Here is a 24,196-nt window from a genome sequence, read left to right as displayed (position 1 = left end):
ATAAGAGGCTGCTGCAGTTAGTGTTGAAATATTAGGACAGATTATTTTTTCACCCATGAGATGGTTTCCATTACAAGCTCAGCACACACCTGAAGTTTGTATCCCTGTGCATTTGGAAAGATCTTTGGATGAGGAGGCAGCTCCTGTTTGAACCTGGCACTTGGTGAAGCTGGGAGCTGTTTTCTTGTCCTGAGGTACCACATCTGCCCTCAAACGCATTGTCTCCTGGCTCTGCTACTTACCCATCAATATCTGAAAGTCTTTTCACCCATGCCAAAGGTCATTGACCTAAGAAATATTCAGTATTGGAGTATCCTTCTACATCTATATTGGAAAAACCACAGGGGTTGCTTTCCTTCCTAGCCTGAGGTCATATTTTCTACCTGAAGAATATTCATTTTTCCTGTCTTGTTCTGTTTCTCCCATCCCCAAAATCATAAGCATGAAAGTTAATCAATGCCAGTGTTTTCTATATAAAGTTAAAATACTAAGTGTGGTTGTTATATGAAGACCATATTTAAATCCACATCTAACTTCCATCTTCAAAAACCAAATTATTTTCACACCTAAGATATTTAGATGAACTTAAATTATAAAAATCTGCTTTGGAGAAAAACAAAACAAAAACAAACCTCTTGCATCATTCTGCAAATAGATGAAATATTTCTTGATGTAATGTAGGAGCTGTCTCTTCTAGCTGTTTTAATTTCTCCTTACTTGGGCTATACTTAGTCAGGATCACAAGTAATAACTTACTTATGCTATCAAGCCACAGATTTTATAGATCTTAATTGAAAGAGAATAGTTAATAAGCTGTACCTCTGTGGGGATGTGTTGTCATCTGTGGCATGTCACATCTTTACTATAACGGTGATGGGGTTCCTCTGATTTTTCTCACTTGGACACTTTGCAAAACTCTATTTTTAGCAGATTTTGGCACTTTCCTCCACTTTGGTTTCAGTCCTAGAAGGATAAATGTAGGACAAGGATGGACACAGCAACACTGATATTGTTTGGAGAGTGGGTACATTTATATAAAGCTTGCTCAAACATCTAAAAGATATTAAAAAATACAGTTTCTGTTGTGCCACGTAGAAGTTGTATTGAATTCTTTAACAGGCAAAGAAATTTTTGCAAGGGAACAAAGCAGCAAGAATATCCCCTTGTTATGGAAAGAAGCTGATGAAAGCAGGCTAAATAGAAAACTTTAGGTGCCAAGAGGTTACATTTAAGTATGAATAACCAAATCTTTGGCTTGCTTTTTCAAAAAGGATTAAAGTAACGCCCTGTTTGCTGAAGTTGTTATATGTTTTTTCTTTGCAGTTCTAAGCCAATAATCTCTGCGTTAGACAAACCAGAGGAAAGAGCGATGAAGGCAGCAGCCTCACCACTAAAGGTACGACTGCTTTTGAATGTAGCAGGAGTTATCTTTTCCGTTTTGTGCTTTGCTTCAGTGGTAAAGATAGTTAGAGATTTGAGGAAGAAAAATAAGAAGTTGGAAAAAAATAGGTTGGTTTTTTTTTTTTGGAAAGAGATAATGGAAACCACTAAGATTTGAGTGCTATAGTGCTGTTACAGCTATAACCAGTGGCTGTCTCTGCTTGACGCTGTTTCCAGTGTCTTCAGCCACTAAAAAAAAAAATGGTATTGCTGTGTTCCAATACTCTAAAGTCACAGACGCAGAGATAAAACTATTTAACTTGCAACAACTTGGGATTTTCAAGTGTCTTTAAGTGGCGGCTTATCTCTCCTGTTGGTGACATCAAAAAGAACAAGACCAGGCTTATCACTTGCACTTCTGATAGTTCCCTTGTTCTTATTATTTAGTTTTTTGTCATGTATCCAATTTAACAGGCACGCTCTCAGATTCTCTGCTGACTGAGTAGTGAGGCAGAGGAAATCACTACACGTTATCTTATTTTGTCAAGCCTGTACTGATAGGAAGATTCAACTGCAATTATTATGTTCATTCCTTTTTTAGCAAAGGAGAAATCCGTTTAACTTCACTGCTTCAGGGGATAACTTGAACAGTGGGGAAGCAGAAAACAGGCCAGCCATTCTACCTCAGCTATCAAATAAGGGTAAATATACTTATTTAGCATGACTCTGAATTTCTTGGTGACTTTTATGGAATTTATTTTTACTTTCATTGCTTCTTTTTGTAAGATATCAAAGCCTGTTTTATCTTAACTACTTCGAGTTATCAACTAGTTTGTTTCAAACCCCATATAAAACATGTGAATATAGTCAGGAAATGGCTGTTTATGTGACTAAATAGGTTTTGCTTCCTTTCTTTTACTCACAATTCTAGTCAGCACTCCTTCTGAGAGGGCTGTTTGTCCTGAATGGCTGTTAAGAGAACAGAGACATTTCCTTGATTTTGGCACATGTCTTTATGACCTTCCAGTCATTGCTGCAGTGGGCTCAACAGAAGAAGGTTAACTCTCTTCGATCTTGGTTTGTTTCTTTTGTTCTCCCGGTTCTGTTTATTTTTGAATCCTCCCTTTCCTGCAGTATTCTGTGCAGGCAAGTAGCTGAGTGGTGATACATCACTATGCAGGCATTTGAAGTTGTGATTTACAGGCTCATATGTGCAGATTACTCTCCTGTCTCTGTTATGAAGCTTGCTAGCAGGAAAAAGGAAGACTTGCACATTAGGAATAAAACAAACAAACCAACCAACATTTTCCTACTGGGACATCATTTCTGCATTTTACTCTGTAAAATATGAATGTGGAAATAGCCTGTTTCCTTTTCTGTAAGTTGCTGTTTATGTTCTGAACCTGAAGAGGTGTTCGCGTATTCAAAAGCTGTCCTTCCCTGCAAAGTTTGTCCCTTGCAGGAATAACGCTGATCAAAAATTTGGTGTGCTCCCTATCTTTGGAATCATCAAATAGTTAATGTTTGTAGAATAAGAAATAACTGCAGGATTTTCATCTGTTAAAATTTCCAGTTACATACAAGTGAGATAAACACCCACGCTGAATTTCCTCCTGTGTTTTACTGCAGGTGTTTTTAGTAAACCAATATAATCACTGCATTCTAGATCTGCACTGTCATGCCCCTCTGTTTATGCAGATGAATGTCATGTAAACTCATGATTTGTCCTCTGTATATGTCTTACAGAAATTTTGTCACCCTCAAAAGAGAGCCAACCTAAACCAAACTCAGTAAATGATGAAACAGAGAAACATAAGAAGCCTTCTGCAGAACCTGCTGATGAATCACAGAAGGGGCCAGTGAAGCGTCCTGTCCCAAAAGCTAGAAAATTAATTCACAAAGCAACAGATCCTGTGTTGCAAAGACAAGATCTTGTTCCAAAACCAGCCGAACGGACCGAGAGGATTAATGGCGTTGGAACACCGCCCAGGGGCATTCTGAAACGCAGTTCAAGTTCAAGTTCCACTGACTCGGAAGTTCGTGTTAGTCAGATGTTAGATGTTCAGAAGAAGAATGGTCTTCCTACTGCAACTATTTTTGAAGGAGAAGCTGAGAAGAACTCTCTTACGGAAGAAGCAGAAGACTCCACACAAATTTCACTGGAAAAACTAAAACAAGTGAGGTTCTCGTCTAGCACAGGTAAAGGAGAACCTCTGCAAAGCCCACAGCTACACCACGGCAGAGAAAAAGGAGAGTTTGATTTGTTAGAATCTGACGAAATAAAGAGTAGTGGAAATGGTGCTATTAGAACAGATTCATTGGGGAATAAGCAAATTTCTGCTTTAAAGTCTTTGGGAACCCATTCATCAGCTTTACAAGTAAAACTGATAGATGGCTTACCAGGTGATACATCGGCGTCCAGTCCTTGTGACACTCATAGGTCAGTCCTCCTGGCAGATGAAACCTTGCAGACGAAGACAGTTACTCCTAAGAAACTTGTAACTCCACGAAAGACCTTCAGCAATATCGTCCCAAATAGCAATAATAAACTGAGTGTTGATGAGACACGTGAAAATAAAGCCAACAAGTTCTTGAGCCAGGAATCAAAGTCACACAAAAACTTTACTGGTAAGAGACTAATAGGAGTGAAGAACAGAATGCAATAACATATAGCATGTCTTCATTAATGTCCAAATCACTTGTATCTAAGAATTAACAGCTAGGAAAAAGAGATAATAGGAACGTGCTACATACTGCAGAACTAAATTCAAAATCACTTTTTTGTATTTTAATGCTCAAATGTAGTCAGTATTTTTTAGATGATCTTTTGTTAGTGTTTTTAAGAATTAACAATCGGATCAGAGCCTGGATAGGCACCTTTATTGTGGATGGTGAAGGCGAAGTGATGGCATTTGGATGAAATTCCTGTCATGAGGCCTGGTAGATCTTTCTGCATGGGAACTGAAGAATTTTGTGTGTACAGCTGTTGGCTGTCATTGGTAGTAACACAACTGTGACTTGGGGATTTGCTCGTGAAACTGTATACAACTATGCTGGTTGTCCTTCCCACGTGTCCCCTTTCAATGTAGCCATTTCCTTTAGAATGGGGATAACCAATCTTATCTGCTGGCACCCTAAAAGTAATAAAGTAATATGACTAATCTTCCAGGAGGATATCTCAGTGCAGGAATTTGTTTTTCAGTTCATTGCCTGCAGTATGGTTCTTTCCAAAAACACAAGGGCAGAGCACTCTTTTCCATGCTAACAGTTAAAAAATCTCTCAGTATTGTTTTGTTTTGTTTTTTGAGATAGGTCAAACATTTGTAGAGTTGTGTGTCTGATTCCTAACTCTGATAAGTTCATTTGTGTTGTAGATCAACATCAGCTTTCTGTTAAGACAGAAACACATGAGGTGTCAAATACCAATCCTACAAGTCTTCAACAAGGTAAGCCTGATCTTGTTGAGGAGCAAGATGCTAAAACCACTTTCAACCCTGACAAACATGCTGATGAACTCGTGAAAGTGGCCAATGAATCTGTATCAAAAGTTTTAGATTGGTTGAAAAGAAGTTCTAGTACTGAAGATAAGAACCATGTACCAGCTAGATCCCAAGGCAGGGAACCCACAGAAGTGGGCTTCTCAACCAGAACAGCATCTCTTCCTACAGAACACGGTGGGCCTGGCCTGGATGGAAAAACAGAAGTTAAGGAAGAGTTACTGTTTGGAAAGATTAAACAACAGAACAGCATTTCATCTACATCATTTATTTCAGAAGATACGCAACTGATAAGAGAGAGGATGAAACCTAAGAAAGAGGAAGAGAGTGAAGAGAAACATGAGAAATCGCTAACTGAATTTGATTGTATTAGAGTTGAAGAAAAAGAAAGTGGTCAAGAAATCAAGCAACAAAATAAAAAATCAAATCTTGTGGAACATCAGGGACACAAGCTACTAGCTCAGAAAAAATCAGAGAAGGCAATGCAAGAAAAAAGAAGACTAAGGGAGATCAGAGCATTCTGGGAAGGGGACAAAACTATCCCCAGTCATAGAGAGAAAGAAGTCAGTGTCAAAACAAATGCATCAGGTAGTGGAGTATTGAAGGGTCTCAGAGAAAGTGAGAAAATAAACCCAGCTGCAGTATACCTACCTAATGGATCGGATGATCAAAGCAAGAATATGTTAAGAAGTGCAAGCCAGGCTTCAAGAAATGAACATCAAAACTCTTTTGAGTTTGGAGCAGGCCATGCCGTTGAAAAGCCAGAAAGAACACTTCCATCTGATGGTGAAGTTCAGGAATATGCAGAATTGCCAAAAGCCAGCAACTTGCAGCCAAGGGTTGGTGCCACTTCAGCTTCTCCCAAAATCGAAGACAAAGATGAAAAGGAAACACCTAAAGGAAAACTTACCGCTTGTTCCCAGCAGAAGCCCAGCTTCCAGGTTTTGTCTTTAAAAGAAAAAATGAATGAGAAGTCCAAGAATCAAATTTCAGATCCTTCACAGTTCCAGAGTCTGAGAAACTTCTGGGATACTGGAGTTAAATTACAGAGTAGCATTGATAGGGGAGGTGTTTCTTTGCCAAATAATACTAGTTCAAGAACCTATGAAAGAAAATCAAAGGAAGATAAAAAAGGCAGAGATAATGCGAACAAGCAAGAGTTAATTCAAAAACAAACCCAAACATCAGAGGCAGAAAAAAACCAGAAACTAGATTCTGTGGTATGTGAACTGCCTCTAGGATCTCCTACCCTGAAAGGCCTCGATGTGATACACACAAAAAATACAGATTCTGTCCTGCTGGACAGAAAACCAGTTATCACAAAACCCCAGGAGAAGATGGGTCTTCCAGAGCAAGAAGTTAAAGAATGTGCAGAAAAAGGTATTGTTTTATCAAAAGAACAACATGTTTCCTTGCAGTTACTCCAGTCACCTGGTGATAAAGATGCCTTAAAGGAGACAGCAGTAGATGATTGGGTATGTTTAGCTATAGAAAAAGTGGAGAACAAGGCTGCTCCGTTAGATATCAGTCTTCTTAAAGAGGAAGTTGCAGAAACTGTGGATAAGGTGGTTCTACCTAAAGCTGAGCTTGATGTATTTAAATTGGGTCTAAAGAAGTTAAAAGAGGAAACCTTTGAGACACTGTCTAGCTTGAACCTAAAAGAAAACACTTTGGAAGGGACAGCTTCTCATTCAAATCAGTGCAACGTCTCTGAAAAAACAGTAGAACAGAGCCATGATGCTTCTGCTGCTGATCAAAAAGAAGAAATAAGCAAAAGTACAGGAAAAGTGAATGTGCCATCAAAAGATGAGCATGAAAACAGAAAAAGCCTCAGGGAACTGTTTAGGGAATTTAAACCTTTCCGTCTACGACATCATATAGTAGACAAGGACGATACACTTGAGGGTTCTCAGAGGCCTCAAGCTGGTTTGCAGAACCGGCTCAGAGAGACCTTTGCATCTCAACCTTCTGAATATAGAAGGGTGGGAATGAAAACATCCAGTGACAAAAATAGTATATCACAAAGTAATTGTAGTGTAGAATCAACACACCAAGAAGATATCGGTCAGCCTGAAGAGACCACAGAAAGGTCTGTTGCCCCACCCAAGGTCAGTGGCCTGAGTTCTGCTTTAGAGAAGCTGCTGAAGGAGACCTCTGAAATGCCACCTCCGAAACCAAAACGTGCCTTCAACACAGTACAGAAAGCTCCTGAGATGGAAATTAAAGGCATGACCTATGAGAACAATGGAGAGTTTCTGCAGGAAATAGGTGAGATCATAGAAAAGTCTGTTGCCCCATCCAAGGTCAGTGGCTTGAGTTCTGCTTTGGAGAAGCTGCTGAAGGAGGCCTCTGAAACACCACCTCCGAAACCAAAACGTGCCTTTAACACAGTACAGAGAACTGCTGAGATGGAAATTAAAGGCACGACCTATGAGCATGATGAAGAGTTGCTGCAGGAAGTCACAGAGACCATAGAAAAGTCTGTTGCCCCATCTAAGGTTATTGGCTTGAGTTCTGCTTTGGAGAAGCTGCTGGAGGAGGCCTCTGAAACATCACCTCCAAAACCAGAATGTGCCTTTAACACAATACAGAGAACTGCTGAGGTGGACATTAAAAGTGTGACCTATGGACACGATGAAGACTCACCACAGGAAATCAGAGAGACCATAGAAAAGTCTGTTGCCCCATCCAAGGTCAGTGGCTTGAGTTTTGCTTTGGAGAAGCTGCTGAAGGAGGCCTCTGAAATGCCACCTCCTAAAGTAAAGCATGTTGACAGCACAGTACAGAGAACTGCGGAGATGGAAATTAAAGGTACGACCTATGAGCTTGATGAAGAGTTGCTGCCGGAAATCACAGAGACCATAGAAAAGTCTGTTGCCCCATCCAAGGTCATTGGCTTGAGTTCTGCTTTGGAGAAACTGCTGGAGGAGGCCTCTGAAACATCACCACCTAAACCAAAACAGACTGACAGCACAGTACAGAGAACTGCTGAGACGGAAGTTAAAAGCGTGACCTATGAACACGATGGAGACTCACCACAGGAAATTGGTGAGACCATAGAAAAGTCTGTTGCCCCATCCAAGCTCAGTGGTTTGAGTTCTGCTTTGGAGAAGCTGCTGAAGGAGGCCTCTGAAACACCACCTCTGAAACCAAAACATGCCATTAACACAGTACAGAGAACTGCTGAGGTGGAAATTAAAAGCATGACCTCTGAGCACGATGGAGACTCACCACAGGAAATCAGAGAGACCATAGAAAGATGTGCAGTGTCCAAGGCTGAATGTGGAGTGTTTGATGTTAATTTGCAGAAGCTTCTGAAAGAGGTCTCTGAAACAACAGCTTCTATACTGAAAAATATGGATAAGAAAATGCAAGGTAAAATACAGACTAGTCAAAGTGTGCATGCTGCAGGCCAACAAGAGAGGGATCATCCTCAAGAAATACAAGAAACAATAGAAAAAACTTCTGTTTCAAATATTGCAAAATTTGGTGAATTCAGTAGCTCTTTAGAAAACCTTCTTCGAGAAGCATCTGAAATTTCATCTCCAATATCCAAAGATTCACATAAACAAGAAAAGTTTGGGGATCTTATCTTTCCATCACAAAAAGAGACTCTACTTATGACAATGTCACAGCCATATAGTGTTTTCAGTAGCTACCATACAGAGATGAAGACAACTATCAAAGGGGGAGCTCCAGAACAAAATATCAAAGCTTCAATAAACAATCCTGCAGTAAGTGACACTGAAGGTTCTGATTTTCCTAAAAGAAATGGAGCTAATAATAAAGTAGAAAAGAGAAACACAGCTCCAGATGATCTCTCTCTCTTGGAAGGAGGCACCAATACGATTGTGATCAAGCCATTGAAGCTAAATGAAAAAGGAAGGAGAGATGAAAGCACATCCTTGGATGACTCTGGAAATAATTCAGAATTTAAAGCACTGTTGAAATTCAGAAGAGCGAGCACACTTAAAGATGGGAGCAATTCCCCCCAGCCAGAAGCAGCTCAACTCTGCCTAACGTTTCAGCAGCATGAGGATAATAATGAAGAGAAAGGGGATGGCTCCAATTTGGGATCCAGGTTTTCAGATGAAAACTCTGATTCCCTCTCTGGAACCGGAAGTTCAATCTGTGAGCCGTTTGATTTCTAAAATTCATGGTGCTGGGTTTTTAAATATGGCTACAATTTTTTTGGTAGCCAACTTAAAATATGTTAACCAAAAGTCTGTGTGATACTTATTTCTTAATTGAATCCTTTGGATATTAGTTTGTGAAGGATGGGAAGAACTAATTAAGTCCTTTAATTGGAAAGCATTTGACAAACACGTGCTATACTTGGGTAAGCCTTTTTGGTAAGGGGAATTTAGCAGCATGGATCAATCGCATCAGTCTTCGTGATTTAACCTTTTCTTCCTCCCCGGTGATATCGCCTTCAAATTAATAACATTGTAACATCCCAAACCTGGTAATTTTTTTTTAATATCCTGGATTTAAAAAAGGAAAAAATCAATGGCTGACTGAGTTCATTTTTTAGTTTGACCAGTTAGTCTTCAAAGTTAAATTCTTAGGAGTGAAATGGCTGATTATAAAGACAATAACAATACTCTGAGCTATTTAATTTAGTGTTGCTGCCTGTTGCACTAGGAAGTGGCCATATAAATGAAGTGGTCTGGTTACCAGGATTCTCATTATTTGGTTGAATGGCAGCTCTAGTCAATGTACAGTGTATGACAGTTATTGAAGAGCTTAAGGTAGAGGAGATAATTTAACCTTTTTAATTTGCTCCTGAGAGACTGGGAATGTTTTCTTCACCAGGAGATTCTGAGAAATGTCTGGGGTTTCCAGCACCTGCTAACTTAAGTCTTGAGCCTATTTTGAAAGTGAGATTCCAACAGAAGTCAGTGAAAACTCAAGACATATGAGGAAAAATGAAACCGAATTTGGTTTTACCCATAATTACAGTGTTGCTGCCTATAAGGCCTGGTTGCTCTGCTGATGGCGATGAAAGTCGGAAGTGGTTGTTGCTCAAGTATTGAAACGAAGTGAATTTCACTGGGGAGAAAACACAGTGGACAAATTTACACAGAAAGAAAAGCCAAAGCTATTACCTGTTTTATGCTGGTTCATAACAAGATGGTTACAAAATGGTCTGAGTTTATCCCATGTTGTTCTTGGACAATTAAGACAATACTTGCCCCAAGTCCCCTTATTAGTCAGTACAGACAGTGATACCTACACAGGGGAAATCAACCAACCTGCCTGTCTCTACTGATGGCTGAGAGAGTTAGAGTGAATGGATACTTAAAATTAGACATTTATTTTGTTTATTTTGTATTTTTTTTGAATGTTCACTGTCTTTGTTAAAGGTCAAAATAGATTCTCGTGGGAAATCGGTATTTGGTTTTTTAGTGACTTAAAATAGCATGTCTGTGTGTGCAGTGTTCATGTGTTTTGTCTTGTAACAGGTTCAGAAGAAGAATTAAACCCTGTTTTGATGGCTTTGAAAAGGAGTGCAGATAGGAAAATGCCTTCCAAAAGTCTAGAGGACATTCCATCAGCCACCTCAAGTGAGCACAAAGCTTGTGTGTGTCTCCCATGACCCCCAGTTCGGCTTAAACGTCCTCACGCTGTTCTTCCATACAGCTTTGCCAAATAGTGTTTTTGTCTTTGCTTCTTTATAAGCAGTATGGAGTTTGTACTGTCAAACTGAATTCTTTCCTCCTATGGTTTAGTTTTCAGCTCTTTGTGTTGATTTTCAAACAACACGGGTCTATGAAGCAGACATCTTCCAAAAATGCACTGTGGTAATCAGTGATGAACTGTTTCTTGGATAGTTTTTAATAGTGAAAGTATTGGCAACTACCCAAATCAGTAATGAGCAACAACTGACAGTGGAAGCACGAAAAATTCCTATTAGTTTTATAGTGTTTCACCTGTGTACTCTAGCAGTTAATATACCAAACCAACTGCAAGAGAATACAGTGAGATAAGATTGTGCTTGGAATTCATTCTTGACTTCCCTCTGTAGCCTCCTAAGATGATGATTATTTTTTTTAATGATTATTCCTGTCTCCACCCAGTCCCTCACTGTTTTCATAATTATCACATGTCTAATGAGGAAGACATAAACTGACCTTGTGTTTGTAGCAGTGTGGAGGTGTAGATTTTGAAAGATGTTGGCTGTAGCTGGCAAATTACTCTTCTAATATGACTGGCGCTATGGCTTGCTTCGGACTAGTTCTAGGTTTTAGGCTTGCACTAACACCGCAACAGCGCAGCGATAGAAACTGTGTCAGCACCAGACTGCTGCTGGGATGTAGGCTTCAAGCAGTGTGTGAAGGACAAAGCATCTCTTGAATTTAACCATTCCCGTGGCTCTGCTGGTTTGTTTGGGGATTTTTTTGCCCTCGTTACTCTTAATTCTTTGATTACCACTGCCATCCATTTTATCGTACTGAACAGCAAAATTTCTAACTGTGTGTTACTTTTTTTCCTGGACAGATAAAGGAAAAGTAAATAATCCAAAGGAAGAATTAGCTCTTAGTGCTGAAGATGGTAAATATCTTTTGTGTCTGCATGGAAGCTCGTTGTTTTTTTTCAATAGTCTCTGTTTGCTCGTGAAGGAGTTCTGAAACCAAGAATTATATTGTGTTTTTAGACTTGATTAATTTCAGCATCACTGAAATGCTTTTGCAGATTTTTTGTTGTGTTGTTTTATTCTTAAGGAATATATTCATGTTATGTCCTGCTATATCTGTAGAAACTCTGTGCCACCTATCAGTGTGTTATTTTGGCCTTTGGTCGTTCAGCCTGTGAAACAGTTACTGAAATAATTGAGAGCTTTGAACATTAGCTCAGTTGAAAGAGTTGGCCTAAGTAGATATTGAATTTACTTGTTCATCTGTTGCATTATAAGATGCAAGATGACTTTTGCTCATGCAAAACACTGTTCAGAATACATCGGTTGAAAAGCGACAACTCTTACAAGCCCTGTCTCCATTCAGCAAAGCAGAATTGCTCCAAGCAACAAATGAACTACTAGATCAGCTACTGCTGATATATCGTCAATCCATTAGTGCATTACACATGCCTTGCTGTTAAATTTTTCTGTGCCTTTAGAAATCCCAAATCTAAGCAAAATAAAAGCATTCCTGCCCCAAGAACATGTCAAGATGAACACAATAGAAAACCATCAAATAACATAGAATATGGTGGAATATAACACACAATTCTTTCTTCACTGCATTGAGGCACCGCAGTTTTTAAAAATAACTGTGCACAGTTGCATTTATTGTCATGTTTTAGATGCTTAAGAGCATTTTGCATGCTAGTGGCCTATAGTGTACATAAGGTGATCGTAGCGTAATAGTATGCACGCAATGTCCAGTAAATTAACAAGGCTTAAGTACGGTGCTGAACTTTGCTTTCAAATGGAGACCTCTGAAAGCGTGATATATTTTAGATATGGAATGTGTAGACACTTATCTGAAAAGGGTGGTGATTTTTTGAGCTACGTTTATTAAGAGTGAAGTTTGGAGAAATGCCAAAGAGTCAAACTAATAGCTGTACAGACAGAATAAGGCAAGTTTTCTTGAAAATACTATTCATGATTTTTGCTTTGCTTAGTTTGTACACTCATGTTATCTTTGTTATGATCCAGCTCCTCAAAGGAGGGCAGTGAGGCAAAAAATAGAAACATATGGGGCCTGGGGAAGCCAAAAACTTCCCACATATAATATATATTAATGGTAATAATAACATTGCAAAGCTGTTTGTGCTACTGAATGACTCTTGTCAATACTGAGCAGGTCCGAAACCTGATCAGCATCAAGAGAGGAGTAAAAATGCAGCAGGAAGTGAGTAACAGGATTCTTCCAGCAGACCATGGAGAGTCTTCTCCACTGATATTTAAACTAATACATTAAAACCTCTTCTTTATTTAACAACTAACAAGTGATACATCTGGACTAGATACTTGCTCAATGAGGAAACTGCATCTACCTGCATACTGGAAATAACTAGGTTGAGAACTTTTTGAGCTTCAACAGCAAAAGCTTGACTCACACCTTGTAAACAATCCCATCGTGTGCGCAGTGTTTCTTTTTACGCAGTAGATATGTGCCCCTCCGCCTGTTTGCTGCTAAATAATTCTTTGTGATACGATATTCAGCGTTGGTGCATTTCACAGTGTGTATCCCATCCAAAGATACAGAGCTTTAGTGCATTATTAAATATAAGTGGGGTTAGAGGATGGAAAATTCTGAGAATTGTGGGCTTACCGCAAACTGGATTTTTGCAAGGCTAGCTTGTGCAATGAAGTTTTGTGCAGTGAAAGAACATGGAAATGAAGTTCGGTAGAGCTATACAAAAGTTGAAGAGATGTGCTGCAAAAAACTGCATCATTAATGAGATATGAATCTTAGAAATAACTAGGAATATTTGGAACTTCCTTGTTCATGTCTAAAAATTGCTTGATTTACACAAATGTTCTTATTGTCATTAATCTGAGTAAATAAAAGAACAGAGCTTGGCTTATCAAGAACTCAAATGACTTACCAAGAATTCTAATGTCAGTGGCGGTATGGTTAGTGCATGGGTGGATTTATCCTTGTTCCAGGAAGAAAATCTGAAAGGTAAACTGAAGATATGTTTTCTTGATCACGTTTGATCAGGATTTGCTTGCAGCACCCAGGCTTGTACATCTCGTCAAGCAATGTAAATGTTTCTGCTCCGGCCAGGCAAAGTTCTTTGGTTGGCATTATAGGAGATGCAAAAGTAGATCATCCTTCCTAATGAAAACTCCTCTGAGTCCTAGGTGAGGGGGAGCGGAGGGCAAATATTGCATCCAAGTTGTAAACTGGTTGTGCATGTGCATGTGTTTCATCTGAAGCTGTTTGTTTCTAACCACGTCCTCTACGGAATCTCACTGTTTCGATGCGCAAACTTATTTTTGAAACCTTTTGAATTGCTGCTCTTCAGTTTCCACAGTGCCTTCGCAGCCCGAGAAGCTGTTTTCCAACCCTGAAAAACTCAAAGGACTGAGCAAGTCGGTACCATCGTTCCTACAGGAAGAGGCAAGTTCACTCTCTGAAATATTGTAACCAAAACTTGTGATTACTTTTGATTTTGCATTTGCCAAGCAGTGCTTTCCACAGTCTGCCAAGTCAGTTCACTATCGGACTATGGCATGGAGCTGAGCTTTTGCTGTAACAATCAGCAGATGATCCCAAACAACCTGTGGCTAATTAACCTTTCAAAAGCTTTAGGCCAGTAACTAGAGGTTTATTCTTACTGTACAGCTCAACATACAGAGCATGTGTTTTATCTAGGAGATGGAAGCACAGTGAATGCTCGCTGTTATTCCCAAAGGCAATCTCTGTCCTTAAACTAACAGGTCTTTTTTACCTTCAGCCAATTAAAAAGCTTATTCCTGTGCGTTCTGAATGAAACAGTCTGATGAATGCTTGAAAGCCAAAGGATCAGTCTGTGATCACAGTAGATCTACTGTGGTCAGTCTGGTCACAGTAGAAAGTGTTTGGGGATGGTTCATATTTATATTCTAAGAAATCATCAGCACCTAAATCTGTTCATTCTCCCCCTGCAAATTTATATTTAAAATTATGGTTAGTCTTAATACTGTCTTGAGTTATCAAGCTCACAGAATGTATATCTGTAAAAACAGTACGTATGTATATCATGTGCTGGTTCTGCCCTGGAGTTTGTCATCACTGATGTACCATCTAGCCAATACAAAGCACAAAATTAATGAAGAGATAACATAAATCTGGTAGAAATAACAGGCTAGAAATAAGCATTGTAGACACCATGTAGTCATGGTGGTATTAACACTCATTTCTATGTGTTAGCTCAGTGCTGGAATTATTTTTAGAATCATGAATTCTGATAATAACATACTTTCTAATTAAAGAAGAAATACAAAGAAATCTATATCTTAAGAGTATCCGTGTCTTTTCCTTCTGCTTAAAAGAGATAACAGCCTAAAAAATTAAGGGTTCTCTACTTGTGAATAGTGACAATATTCTTATTTAACATTTGGAATTCACTTTAAAAAAACAAACGGAACCCCACAAAAACCAAACCAACACACGTAGTGTGTTCTGGAGGCACACAGTCACCTCTGTGCTTAATCTTTGTCTCTCAACTTCCAGACATTCCACAAACCTCCCCGAGAAGAGCTCTGACTGTTCCTGTCCAGGGAGCAAGCTTTGAGTAGATTAAGGAGAGGGTTGAAAGCAGAATGGGTTCAATCCTGTGTCTCTCCTGCTGACATGTTGTGTGGAGAGCAGCAAAAATGGTCTTAGGGAACTTTATCGCCTTCCTCTACAAGAGGGCTGGGGATATTACTGTCTTTCAAAGAGTCCATGTAGCAGGACTGATTTTTCACACTACTTAGTGGCTACTTCACTCCCTAGATTTATTTTGGACAGTCCCAAATATCTCTCTCCCAAACCAGTTTTTCTCTCAAGGAGCTTTGCCCCAGGTAGGATGGACATTAGTCAGCCCCTACCTTTGGCTTCTGAATTGGAGAACAATCCTGGCACTATAGACATAGCCAGGGAAGCTACAATCAATGGATCTTTATAAAGACTTCTTCAAAATGCTTATAAGCTAGATATTTATTTCTATAAATATTTGTTTTCTTAATATGTGTAGAAATTGTTGTTTACTGGTTTTGCATCTGTTAGTAGCAGATCTGTGACAGCAGTTCAAAACCACAGAAAGGAAGGGGGAAGCTGTGTGAATTGTTCGCGGTGGAACACACCAGGGAGGTGATGGTTTCTCTGACAGCTTCGCAGAAGAAGATGCCAAAGCACACGTGGGAAATAAAGCATCGATTCTTTAGTACAGTGAGGATGGAATGGGGCTGTAAGCACATAACCTGATAACGACCAAGTAAACCAAAACTGCTTTTGCTCTTGCAAGAAAGGTGTTAATTGCCCCAATAAAGCTAACTTTGTACTTTTTCATTGCTATCTGAGATTTAAAACCAAACAAAAAAACCTGGTTGCATTACTGCTTTAAAAAAATTTCAGTGTAGGCTTTCTATCAGAAAAATTCCCTTTCAACTTTTTTTTTTAAGTTCATGGCCTAATTTAAGAAATATTAATTACTCATGTTGCACTACAAGGGGATTTAAATTCAGGTATTCACTGAGTCCCAATCTGCATTAAAATTCTGTTTGTTGTTGTTTGATGTTCCTTGTGACTATAAAGAACCTACGCAGAGTTTTTCTGTGATGTTTTCGTAGAGCGATGACAGAGACACAGATACAGCATCAGAAAGCAGTTCTTCCCTTCGCAGGATCAAGAAGAGTCCCAGCTCTCTAACCAATCTTAGTGGCTCTTCTGGCATGGCCTCCTTGTCCTCTGTATGTAAACCAAAGCCTTGTTTTAATGGCACTTTGCTTTCGCTAATCTCTTTGGTATTGTTTCAATATACCTCTTACCTTTCCTCCCTTGGCATCTCTGTCTCCTCCTTTCTGTCTCTGTTATGTGAACCTTTGCATGGAATTGCCTAACAAAACAAATCAAATAAAATTGGTTTTACTTTTCTCATTTTCTAAGAATATATTGGAGTCTGTTCGGGACTCCACTGTGCAGCATTCTGTGTAAATGCTGAACAAAGAGATGTGTTTTACCCTAGGAGCTCACATTTGTAGCTGAAAGTAGGGATTGATTTATATAGAACAAATATTTAGAAAAGGAGAAAGGGGGTGGGGGAGAAATAAGTGAAAGAAAGAGTATTTGTATGTGAGGTGCATAATTAAGTCAGTGAACTAGCTAACCAAGAGTCATTAATTTATGCAGACTTATTGGGAAAAGGAGAATTTTTTTGGGAAAGGTATTGAGATTAAAAATAAAATGTGTACATCCTTCTCTTTCTACCTGCGAAGGGTTTGATTTTTCAAGTATGTTTTGTTTAGGCACCTAATTCAACCGCAGGCTTTATCGCTGATTTTTTTTGTTGGTATTTTCAGAAGGCCTGTTCTCCTAAGCTCTTAGGCTCTGCTTTCTGCAAGGAAGATCAGCTGAAGAGATATAGAAGTAAAATTTCAAAGATCTGATTACGTGCAATATCCGGATCTACAGCATCCTGTCATCTCATTTCTTCCATCTCAATGCAATAAAGACATTCCAGTTTTTTGTAGAAAACTTGGCCTAACACCGTTGATTTACAAATAACTTTATTTTGCTAATCTGCTTGCTGAGAACCTTGTTTAATAATAATGCAATGGACATTACATCTAAAAGGACACAGTTGATTTTTTTTTTCTTTTTAGTTGTCTGAATTCCAAACATAACTTTTACCCTCATCTGGTGAAATGCAAAAATCACACCAATTTTTCTCTTATTGTGTGATACAGGTGAGTGGAAGCTTAATGAGCATCTATAGTGCAGACTTTGGCAATGTCGATGTGAAGGGGAACATTCAGTTTGCTATTGATTACGTAGAACAGCTGAACGAGCTCCACGTTTTTATTTGCCAATGTAGAGACTTGGCAGTGGCAGATGTAAAGCGACAGCGTTCAGACCCGTAAGTACAGGGAATATATTTAGTTCCTAATGGAAGTTTTTCTTTTAATGTGAAAATGAAAACTGATGGTTTTTTCCAATCTCTGTAACCTGTTGGAGTAAACAACCCAATAAATAAATGAAGAGGCTATAACATGCTTTACGTGGTTTTCCACTCTGAACTGGATGTAGAATTGCCACTATAAATTGGTATGTATATTAACATGGGAGGCTCAAACTTTTAAGAATATGAAATTCTCTTTTAAAATTCAACTTTCCAGATGGTAAATCCTGCTTTGATAAGGTTTCAATAGGATTAGAGCCTATAAATATGATATCTAGGCATACTATAGTTAAATATTCTGTATTTGTATGTGTTGAGGAGACACTTCGACAGATTTCACCCCAGTAGAAGGAGGTTAATGTCCCACTTTGGGAACTATTATTATACTTTACCATTACTGCTCTTAAATATAATGAGCTGAAAAACATAATGGCTAGTTAAGTGGATTTCTTTTATTTTATAAGCAAATACTTGTGTATTTTGTAAGGGAAGTTGGAAGGAGTGTTTCCTTGCTCTTCTTACCAGCCTGTTTAAATTTTAGGTATGTAAAGACCTACCTGCTTCCAGAGAAATACAAGCTGGGCAAACGGAAGACCTCTGTGAAAAAGAAAACTTTTAATCCAGTCTATAACGAAATACTGCGGGTATTTATCAAACTATTTCCAGAAGTGAAATACTGTACACATGAAGTATAAGGAACCGTAACTTTTACGATTGTTTTAACTTTATTCTTTTCCTCATTTCTTCCTCCTGGCAGTATAAAATTGAGAAGAGTCTCCTAAAGAACCAAAGCCTTAATATCTCTGTCTGGCATAACGACACCTTTGGGAGGAACAGCTTCCTTGGTGAAGTGGAGCTGGATTTAGGAACCTGGGACTGGAACGATAAATCCAACAAGCAGATCAACTGGTTTCCACTCAAGCCAAGGGTAAGTTGCCAAGGGCAGATTAGCTGGTTTGTATTTTCCGCTGTGTAAGTGCAAATCCAAGTCATTTATTTAGGCCTGGTCTTGTGCGTTCTGTGGTTTTTGTGTTGATTATAATCATAACTACCTCTTTAGTGGTAAATGGAACATACAGTTCTGAGGCTTCTATTAGTCTACTAGGTAGCTCGCTCTTATAGTAGGGAAAACTTTCTCATAGTCCAAAGAGTAGGAATTTCAAGGTATTTTTCACTCATGTCATCTTGCTGCGACAGATACCTGAAGACAAATGTTCCCTGAATGATGTAAACCTACTGAGAATATGGAGTAAGTGCAGCAACATTTTAATGTCAGATATAAAGATGACTTCAGTGTTTGGATGCCTCTTGCTAATGGGTTTCAACCAAAATCTAAGCTTGCTTTTTTTTTTTTTTCCCTTGAGGTTACTTCAGTAGTTGATTCCAAAATGAGCTCATTCCAAAGATTTGTGATTTGTAGAACAAAACCAGAATACCATGGTAGGATAATTCAAGCGATTTAAAAACTGCTCTGGATAAATAAATGTAACCAAATGTTAACAGGTGCCAGGTTCCATCTATGGATGGTCCATGACTCTCTATGAAGAAGTGACATATTCTTGTGCCTTTTTGCAAGATGAATCTTGTTGAGGCTGATTTTTGATCAAAACATTCCACCAGAAAAGAGTTTATTAAAGTACACTTTCTGTTGCACAAAGAGTAAGTTTCCTGTTTGAAAGAGCCTATGTTCTAGTTTTAAGTGCGCAAGAGTGGAAAAGACACCCCCTCAAAGCATTTTGGCCTCTCCTGGGTCTTATTTTCTGCTTTAGTGTAAGAGCTTTATATCTGAGGTTCTGTCAAGTGGTTAAATTTGCCCTAAAATCTCATGTCCTGTAAAGTGAGGGAAGACTAATGGATAGGGAAACAAGAAAAAAAAAAGTTGCTTCATGTAGAAGTGGAAAACTTTGCATCATAAAACTCTGTGCATGAACTGCAAGGTTTGAGTTTGGTGTTTGGTGTGGTTTGTTTTTCTTTTTTTCCTTCTTAAATTTTAGACTTCAACAATGGCTCTTGAACTAGAAAACAGAGGGGAGATGAAACTAGCTCTCCAGTATGTCCCACGCCCTGTTGGAGGTATGTGTTGCTGCTTTGGTTTGTTTCTCTTTTTTTTTTTTTTTAAACAAAAAGGTTGTTTAATGTTTTTCAGCCAATGCAGACACCTTGGTTTAACATAACAGTAGATTTTTTTTTTTCCCCTAGAGGATTAAGTCTGTTTAAGATCCAAAGATCACTTTAGGATCTCTTGTTGTTGTTCTTAATGTTACTACAGAAGAAATGACCTCATTATTATAATCTTGGATTTGTAATGCAGTCTGTATGTATAACAAAATTCTGTTTTCTCACCAGCATTTTTAGGGATTATAAATCATCAGGCAGGTACTGTGACATGCTAAATAGACAGTGTCAACACACTAAATTCAAGCAAAGTAGAAAACAGCAATAAGTATTGAGAATGCAGCAATTTATAGCAGTATGATCTGTTGGTTTAATCTTGTCTGGCAACTGATAACTGGCTGCTCTGACAGTGAAGCCAGGTCAGGTCTTCAGTCCAGTCAGTCAATAAGAATCAAATATATTAAGAGCACAAAAGAGCTTATTTGAAGGTACAAGTGGCAATAAATGCAAACATCACATAGACTGAAGATAAGCTGATCTCTTTATCTAGGAGGCTTGGAAAGAGCAGACCAGTAGCACCTATTTGTTTAGCTGTAACAGAACAAAAGTCACTGTAGGAATCCAGACACGATGTGATCTTGCGGTACTTTGATAGGATAAAGATTTCAGCATCAAGAGGGATGTCGAATTAAGATGTGAGATAATGAGAGTCTAGGCTGAATATCACCTCTGGAAATGGGCAGGAACTGCTGCATCATAGAAATTACCTTTGGAAGGGATCTACAAGGCTTAATCAGATGCATTGTTCCGTTTATTTTTACAGGAAAGAAGGCTCTATCTACTGGTGAGGTCCACATCTGGGTAAAGGAATGCCGTGACCTTCCCCTCCTGAGAGGCAACAGGCTCAACTCTTTTGTTAAGTGGTAAGAACTGTGGTTGAAGTTATCACACGCAGTGGCCTTAAAATGCTACTGTCTGCAAGAGCATGGTTTAGCTTAGCAAATCATGGCAGGAGACAGAAGTGAGAAGCATGGTTGTATTTCTTCCTTCTCCCTTTCCACAAACAGACTAAAAACGTAAAGAGACGAGAATAGTAAGATGGTTGGGAAATCTCTAGCGGCAACAAAAAGGTTTCGGCGTCATTAGTGACAATACAGCAAATAAACTCTTTTGTGCCTTGTCCCCACCTGACTTCCCCTTCCCCTCCATCCTCTGAAGCACAAGGGTGGGTACACGCTGCCAGTATTTCTTGGGACTGAGAATATGACCTTTGACTTCATCTCTATGATACTAAAGCATCTTCAGTCACATTCTAACATTGAAAGGATGGTGTAATCAGTAGTTTTTTGTCTATTCAGTATCTTTAATGCAGGTGATGCTGTGCTAGTGCAAACTGACAACGCTTTCTCTTTCCGAAGTACCATTCTTCCAGATACAAGCAGAAAAAGTCGCCAGAAAACAAGAACAGTGGCAAAAACCACAAATCCGGTATTCAACCACACCATGGTCTACGATGGCTTTAGACCAGAAGATTTGAGAGAAGCCTGCGTAGAACTCACAGTCTGGGACCACAACAAACTGGCCAACCACTTTCTGGGAGGTCTCAGGATAGGCCTTGGAACAGGTACTGGATAATTAACACACTAATCCTTAATTTACAAAATACGGTCTTTCATTTTCCCCCCCCCCTTCCTTTGCATTTCTTCTCTTTCTGTAAAGATCACTGAACAGCCTTTCAGTTATTCATTTACTGAAGGGTTTTATTCAGTAACTTACCTATTCTTCAGCACAGATCCTGCCATGTAAATAACAGTAGTGTTAGGTGGGTTAGGATGACTGACAAGGTAAAATATTAGAAATAAACCCTTGTCTGCCTGTACATTGTATCTGCTACCATTTCACGTACAAGAATATGCTATTCCTGCACCCAAAATCTTGATAACATCTTACAGACTTACACATGCAAAAAAACTAGGTACGTGGTGTAAAGATGGTACTGGGTGGAGATAAAAGCATAGGTCAGGAACGCATAGTAAGATTTGAAGACATTGGATAGGAAAACTTAAAAATGCAAACAAGTTTTTAGCATAAAGACAATATAAGATGTGCAGATAGAAGAACTGTATGTTTTCCTTATCATTATATTTGTCTCTTTCATTGTCCTCTCTGGTCTGAGGGGAATCATAGAATCACTTCAGTTGGAAGAGACCCTCAGGATCATCGAGTCCAACCATAACCTAACCTAACTTTACCACTAAACCATGTCCCTAAGAACCTCGTCTAAACACCTTTTAAACACCTCCAGGGGTGGTGACTCCACCCCTGGAAGATGTGTTTGGAGTCTTTTCAAGCAAATACAAGAAGAAAAAAAATTACTTTTCCAAATTTAACTTCTTGCAGGGTTCACCAGAATAATCTAAAATACAAATTAGGATAGTAGATCTCAGTTTGAATTTTAGAGTACCCAAAGTTGTATTTCAGTACAAAATCAGTGTCCTGTTTTATTCTTAAACTCTCTTGGATGTTAATCACCTGTACATCTTTCTCCTTGGGACTGTGAAAAAAAGGATAACAAGGAAAAAATGTGTGGAGGAAGATGACAAAGCTTCCATGTGAATCTGTTGGTAATCGTATTTGATAGAATTGTTCAAGTGTAAAAATGTAGAACGGGATCTTCAAAGTATTAGGTCAGCCACCTGAGGAGGTGAAGCTGGTTTAGAAGACAGGCAAATGTGGTTATCTACTGTCAACTCTGCAGCATATTAAGTGATCGATGTTTCTCTTAAAATTGTCATTTTTCTAGGTAAAAGCTATGGAACTACAGTAGACTGGATGGATTCTACTTCTGATGAAACTGCCCTTTGGGAGAAGATGATGAACTCGCCAAACACATGGATAGAAGACACGCTACCTCTCAGGATGCTAATGGTTGCAAAATTGACGAAATAAGGTGGCTTTTTAATTGCTAGTGTCAAAAAGAAACCTTGGGAATGAAATTAAAGGTGTGGGGGTGAAACTTGGAAGAGGAACACAGTAGCTTTTTGTACAGTCTCTGCTCCATTGCTGTTCTGGTTTTGTGTTGTCAAGTGTCACTCCGTATTTCACTTTGTATTTCAAATTAAACTTCTGCCTGCAGACTATTATGTAAATTTAAGGGATTCTTTTATTCTTATTCACTGAGAAAGACTTCAAGAAAGGAGGCACTTAGAGAATTCAGTGGTAGAGGTAGCTATGACACCTGGATGCTTGTGTTGCTGAAGTGTTGCTGATGCCTTAAATAATCTAAATTACCAGGAAAAAAATAAAATCAACTCTTTCTGTACACTTCTAGGATTGCACATGAAGTGTTATTAATAAGGTTGCATTTTGTTCATGCTCATTAATACGTGTCTGTATCCTCATTAGGCCATGTCAGATCTCTTCAGTGAGGAAGATGAACATGAAGATTATTTTTTTTTTTTTAAAGTTCCGTTATCTGTACTTGTACTTTTCTAGGATATGAAAGTCACTTCTATGATGAATGCAGCATTCAAGAAGCGGTACTGTCGGTGTTGTATTCTGCAAGGGGCAGAGGACTGTTAGTTCCAATGTACTATAAAGAATCAGGGTTATCCAAAGTTTACTAATATAAGCATTAATAGTCTTGCTAGTACACAAACCTTACTCTTAAATGCTGGCAGCATAGAGGTCTAACTTTTACCTTTTTTTTTTTTATTCAAATGCTACTCTAAAGGATCTAAACCTGCCAATTTTAGTGATGGCAAATATGTTTGTTGGGTATTTATTCTGTAAAGTGTACTCACCTGTATCTATTAGCTTGGTTTATTTGCAAAAAGTAATTTCTCTGTGATTCAGCGCCACCATTAGGAGAATGCTGGGATTCTGGCCTTGGTTTAGCTTTGCAGCACAGGGAACAGGACTGGAATGTGGCACTTGCAGAAATGCACGCTACTACAGAAAGATAAATGCATAAAATACAAAGTGTATTACTTTTTTTTTAAATAAAAGCAGTCTATTAAAGCTAAATAGGAATTCAATGTTTATTAAAACCCAGTGGTTTATGTTACCAATTCATCAATATAACAAAATGCAGACCGAAAATGTTTCTGAAAATCATGGCACATGTGTTTGCTCCAACCGTGTAGGTCTAAAAGCTGGTGAAATCTTGCACCTCAGGTAGAATAGACAGGAGAAGGGGGCTCTTCACAGCTCCAACTCAGTTGCTTCATTTAAGCACAGAAATTTAAATGCTACTTGGTATTTATTACACACTGTGAATGGAAAAAGGAACGGACGCTGCTATTCAAACTGCCGGGGAACCTGCTTTTTCTCTCATCACCCAGGCAGTCTGTGGAGTTTACAAAAGCCAAAAGGAGTTGTCAGTCAGGGTATCTTATTGCTTAGGGTGTTCTGGATGAGACTGGCAGCTGGTACAGATTGCACTTTGCCAGATATATACAGAACATTGTTCTTGTATGACTAGGGAACAACGTGTGTACTCCGCTTCAGAACAAGCGATTTGTAGTTATATGGCAGGGTATTCTTAAATAGCCACTCCTAAAAGGGTTTGCAGGCAAGTGTCATCTAATCTGCTGTGTTCTATACTG

The 24,196-nt window shown here is 38.8% G+C and overlaps 1 protein-coding gene across 1 annotated transcript in view; it reads left to right on the top strand.

Annotated features, from left to right (window-relative positions):
- Window positions 1–23,553, top strand: part of SYTL2 (synaptotagmin like 2) — a 42,865-nt gene extending 19,312 nt beyond the window's left edge. The window contains exons 4-19 of the mRNA XM_065627351.1: window positions 1,324–1,396; window positions 1,982–2,081; window positions 3,127–4,008; window positions 4,755–4,826; window positions 10,343–10,444; window positions 11,379–11,432; window positions 12,686–12,733; window positions 13,857–13,951; window positions 16,147–16,266; window positions 17,263–17,432; window positions 18,016–18,118; window positions 18,232–18,402; window positions 19,469–19,547; window positions 20,413–20,512; window positions 21,008–21,213; window positions 22,393–23,553. Coding sequence (XP_065483423.1) covers window positions 1,324–1,396; window positions 1,982–2,081; window positions 3,127–4,008; window positions 4,755–4,826; window positions 10,343–10,444; window positions 11,379–11,432; window positions 12,686–12,733; window positions 13,857–13,951; window positions 16,147–16,266; window positions 17,263–17,432; window positions 18,016–18,118; window positions 18,232–18,402; window positions 19,469–19,547; window positions 20,413–20,512; window positions 21,008–21,213; window positions 22,393–22,538 — 2,521 coding nt within the window. The 3' untranslated portion in view covers window positions 22,539–23,553. The remainder of the gene's footprint in view (window positions 1–1,323; window positions 1,397–1,981; window positions 2,082–3,126; window positions 4,009–4,754; window positions 4,827–10,342; window positions 10,445–11,378; window positions 11,433–12,685; window positions 12,734–13,856; window positions 13,952–16,146; window positions 16,267–17,262; window positions 17,433–18,015; window positions 18,119–18,231; window positions 18,403–19,468; window positions 19,548–20,412; window positions 20,513–21,007; window positions 21,214–22,392) is intronic.
- Window positions 23,554–24,196: the final 643 nt, after the last annotated feature.

This window comes from Caloenas nicobarica, chromosome 1, assembly GCF_036013445.1.
Source record: "Caloenas nicobarica isolate bCalNic1 chromosome 1, bCalNic1.hap1, whole genome shotgun sequence".
Taxonomy (NCBI): Eukaryota; Metazoa; Chordata; class Aves; order Columbiformes; family Columbidae; genus Caloenas; species Caloenas nicobarica.
This window is presented reverse-complemented; position numbering and strand designations above follow the sequence as displayed.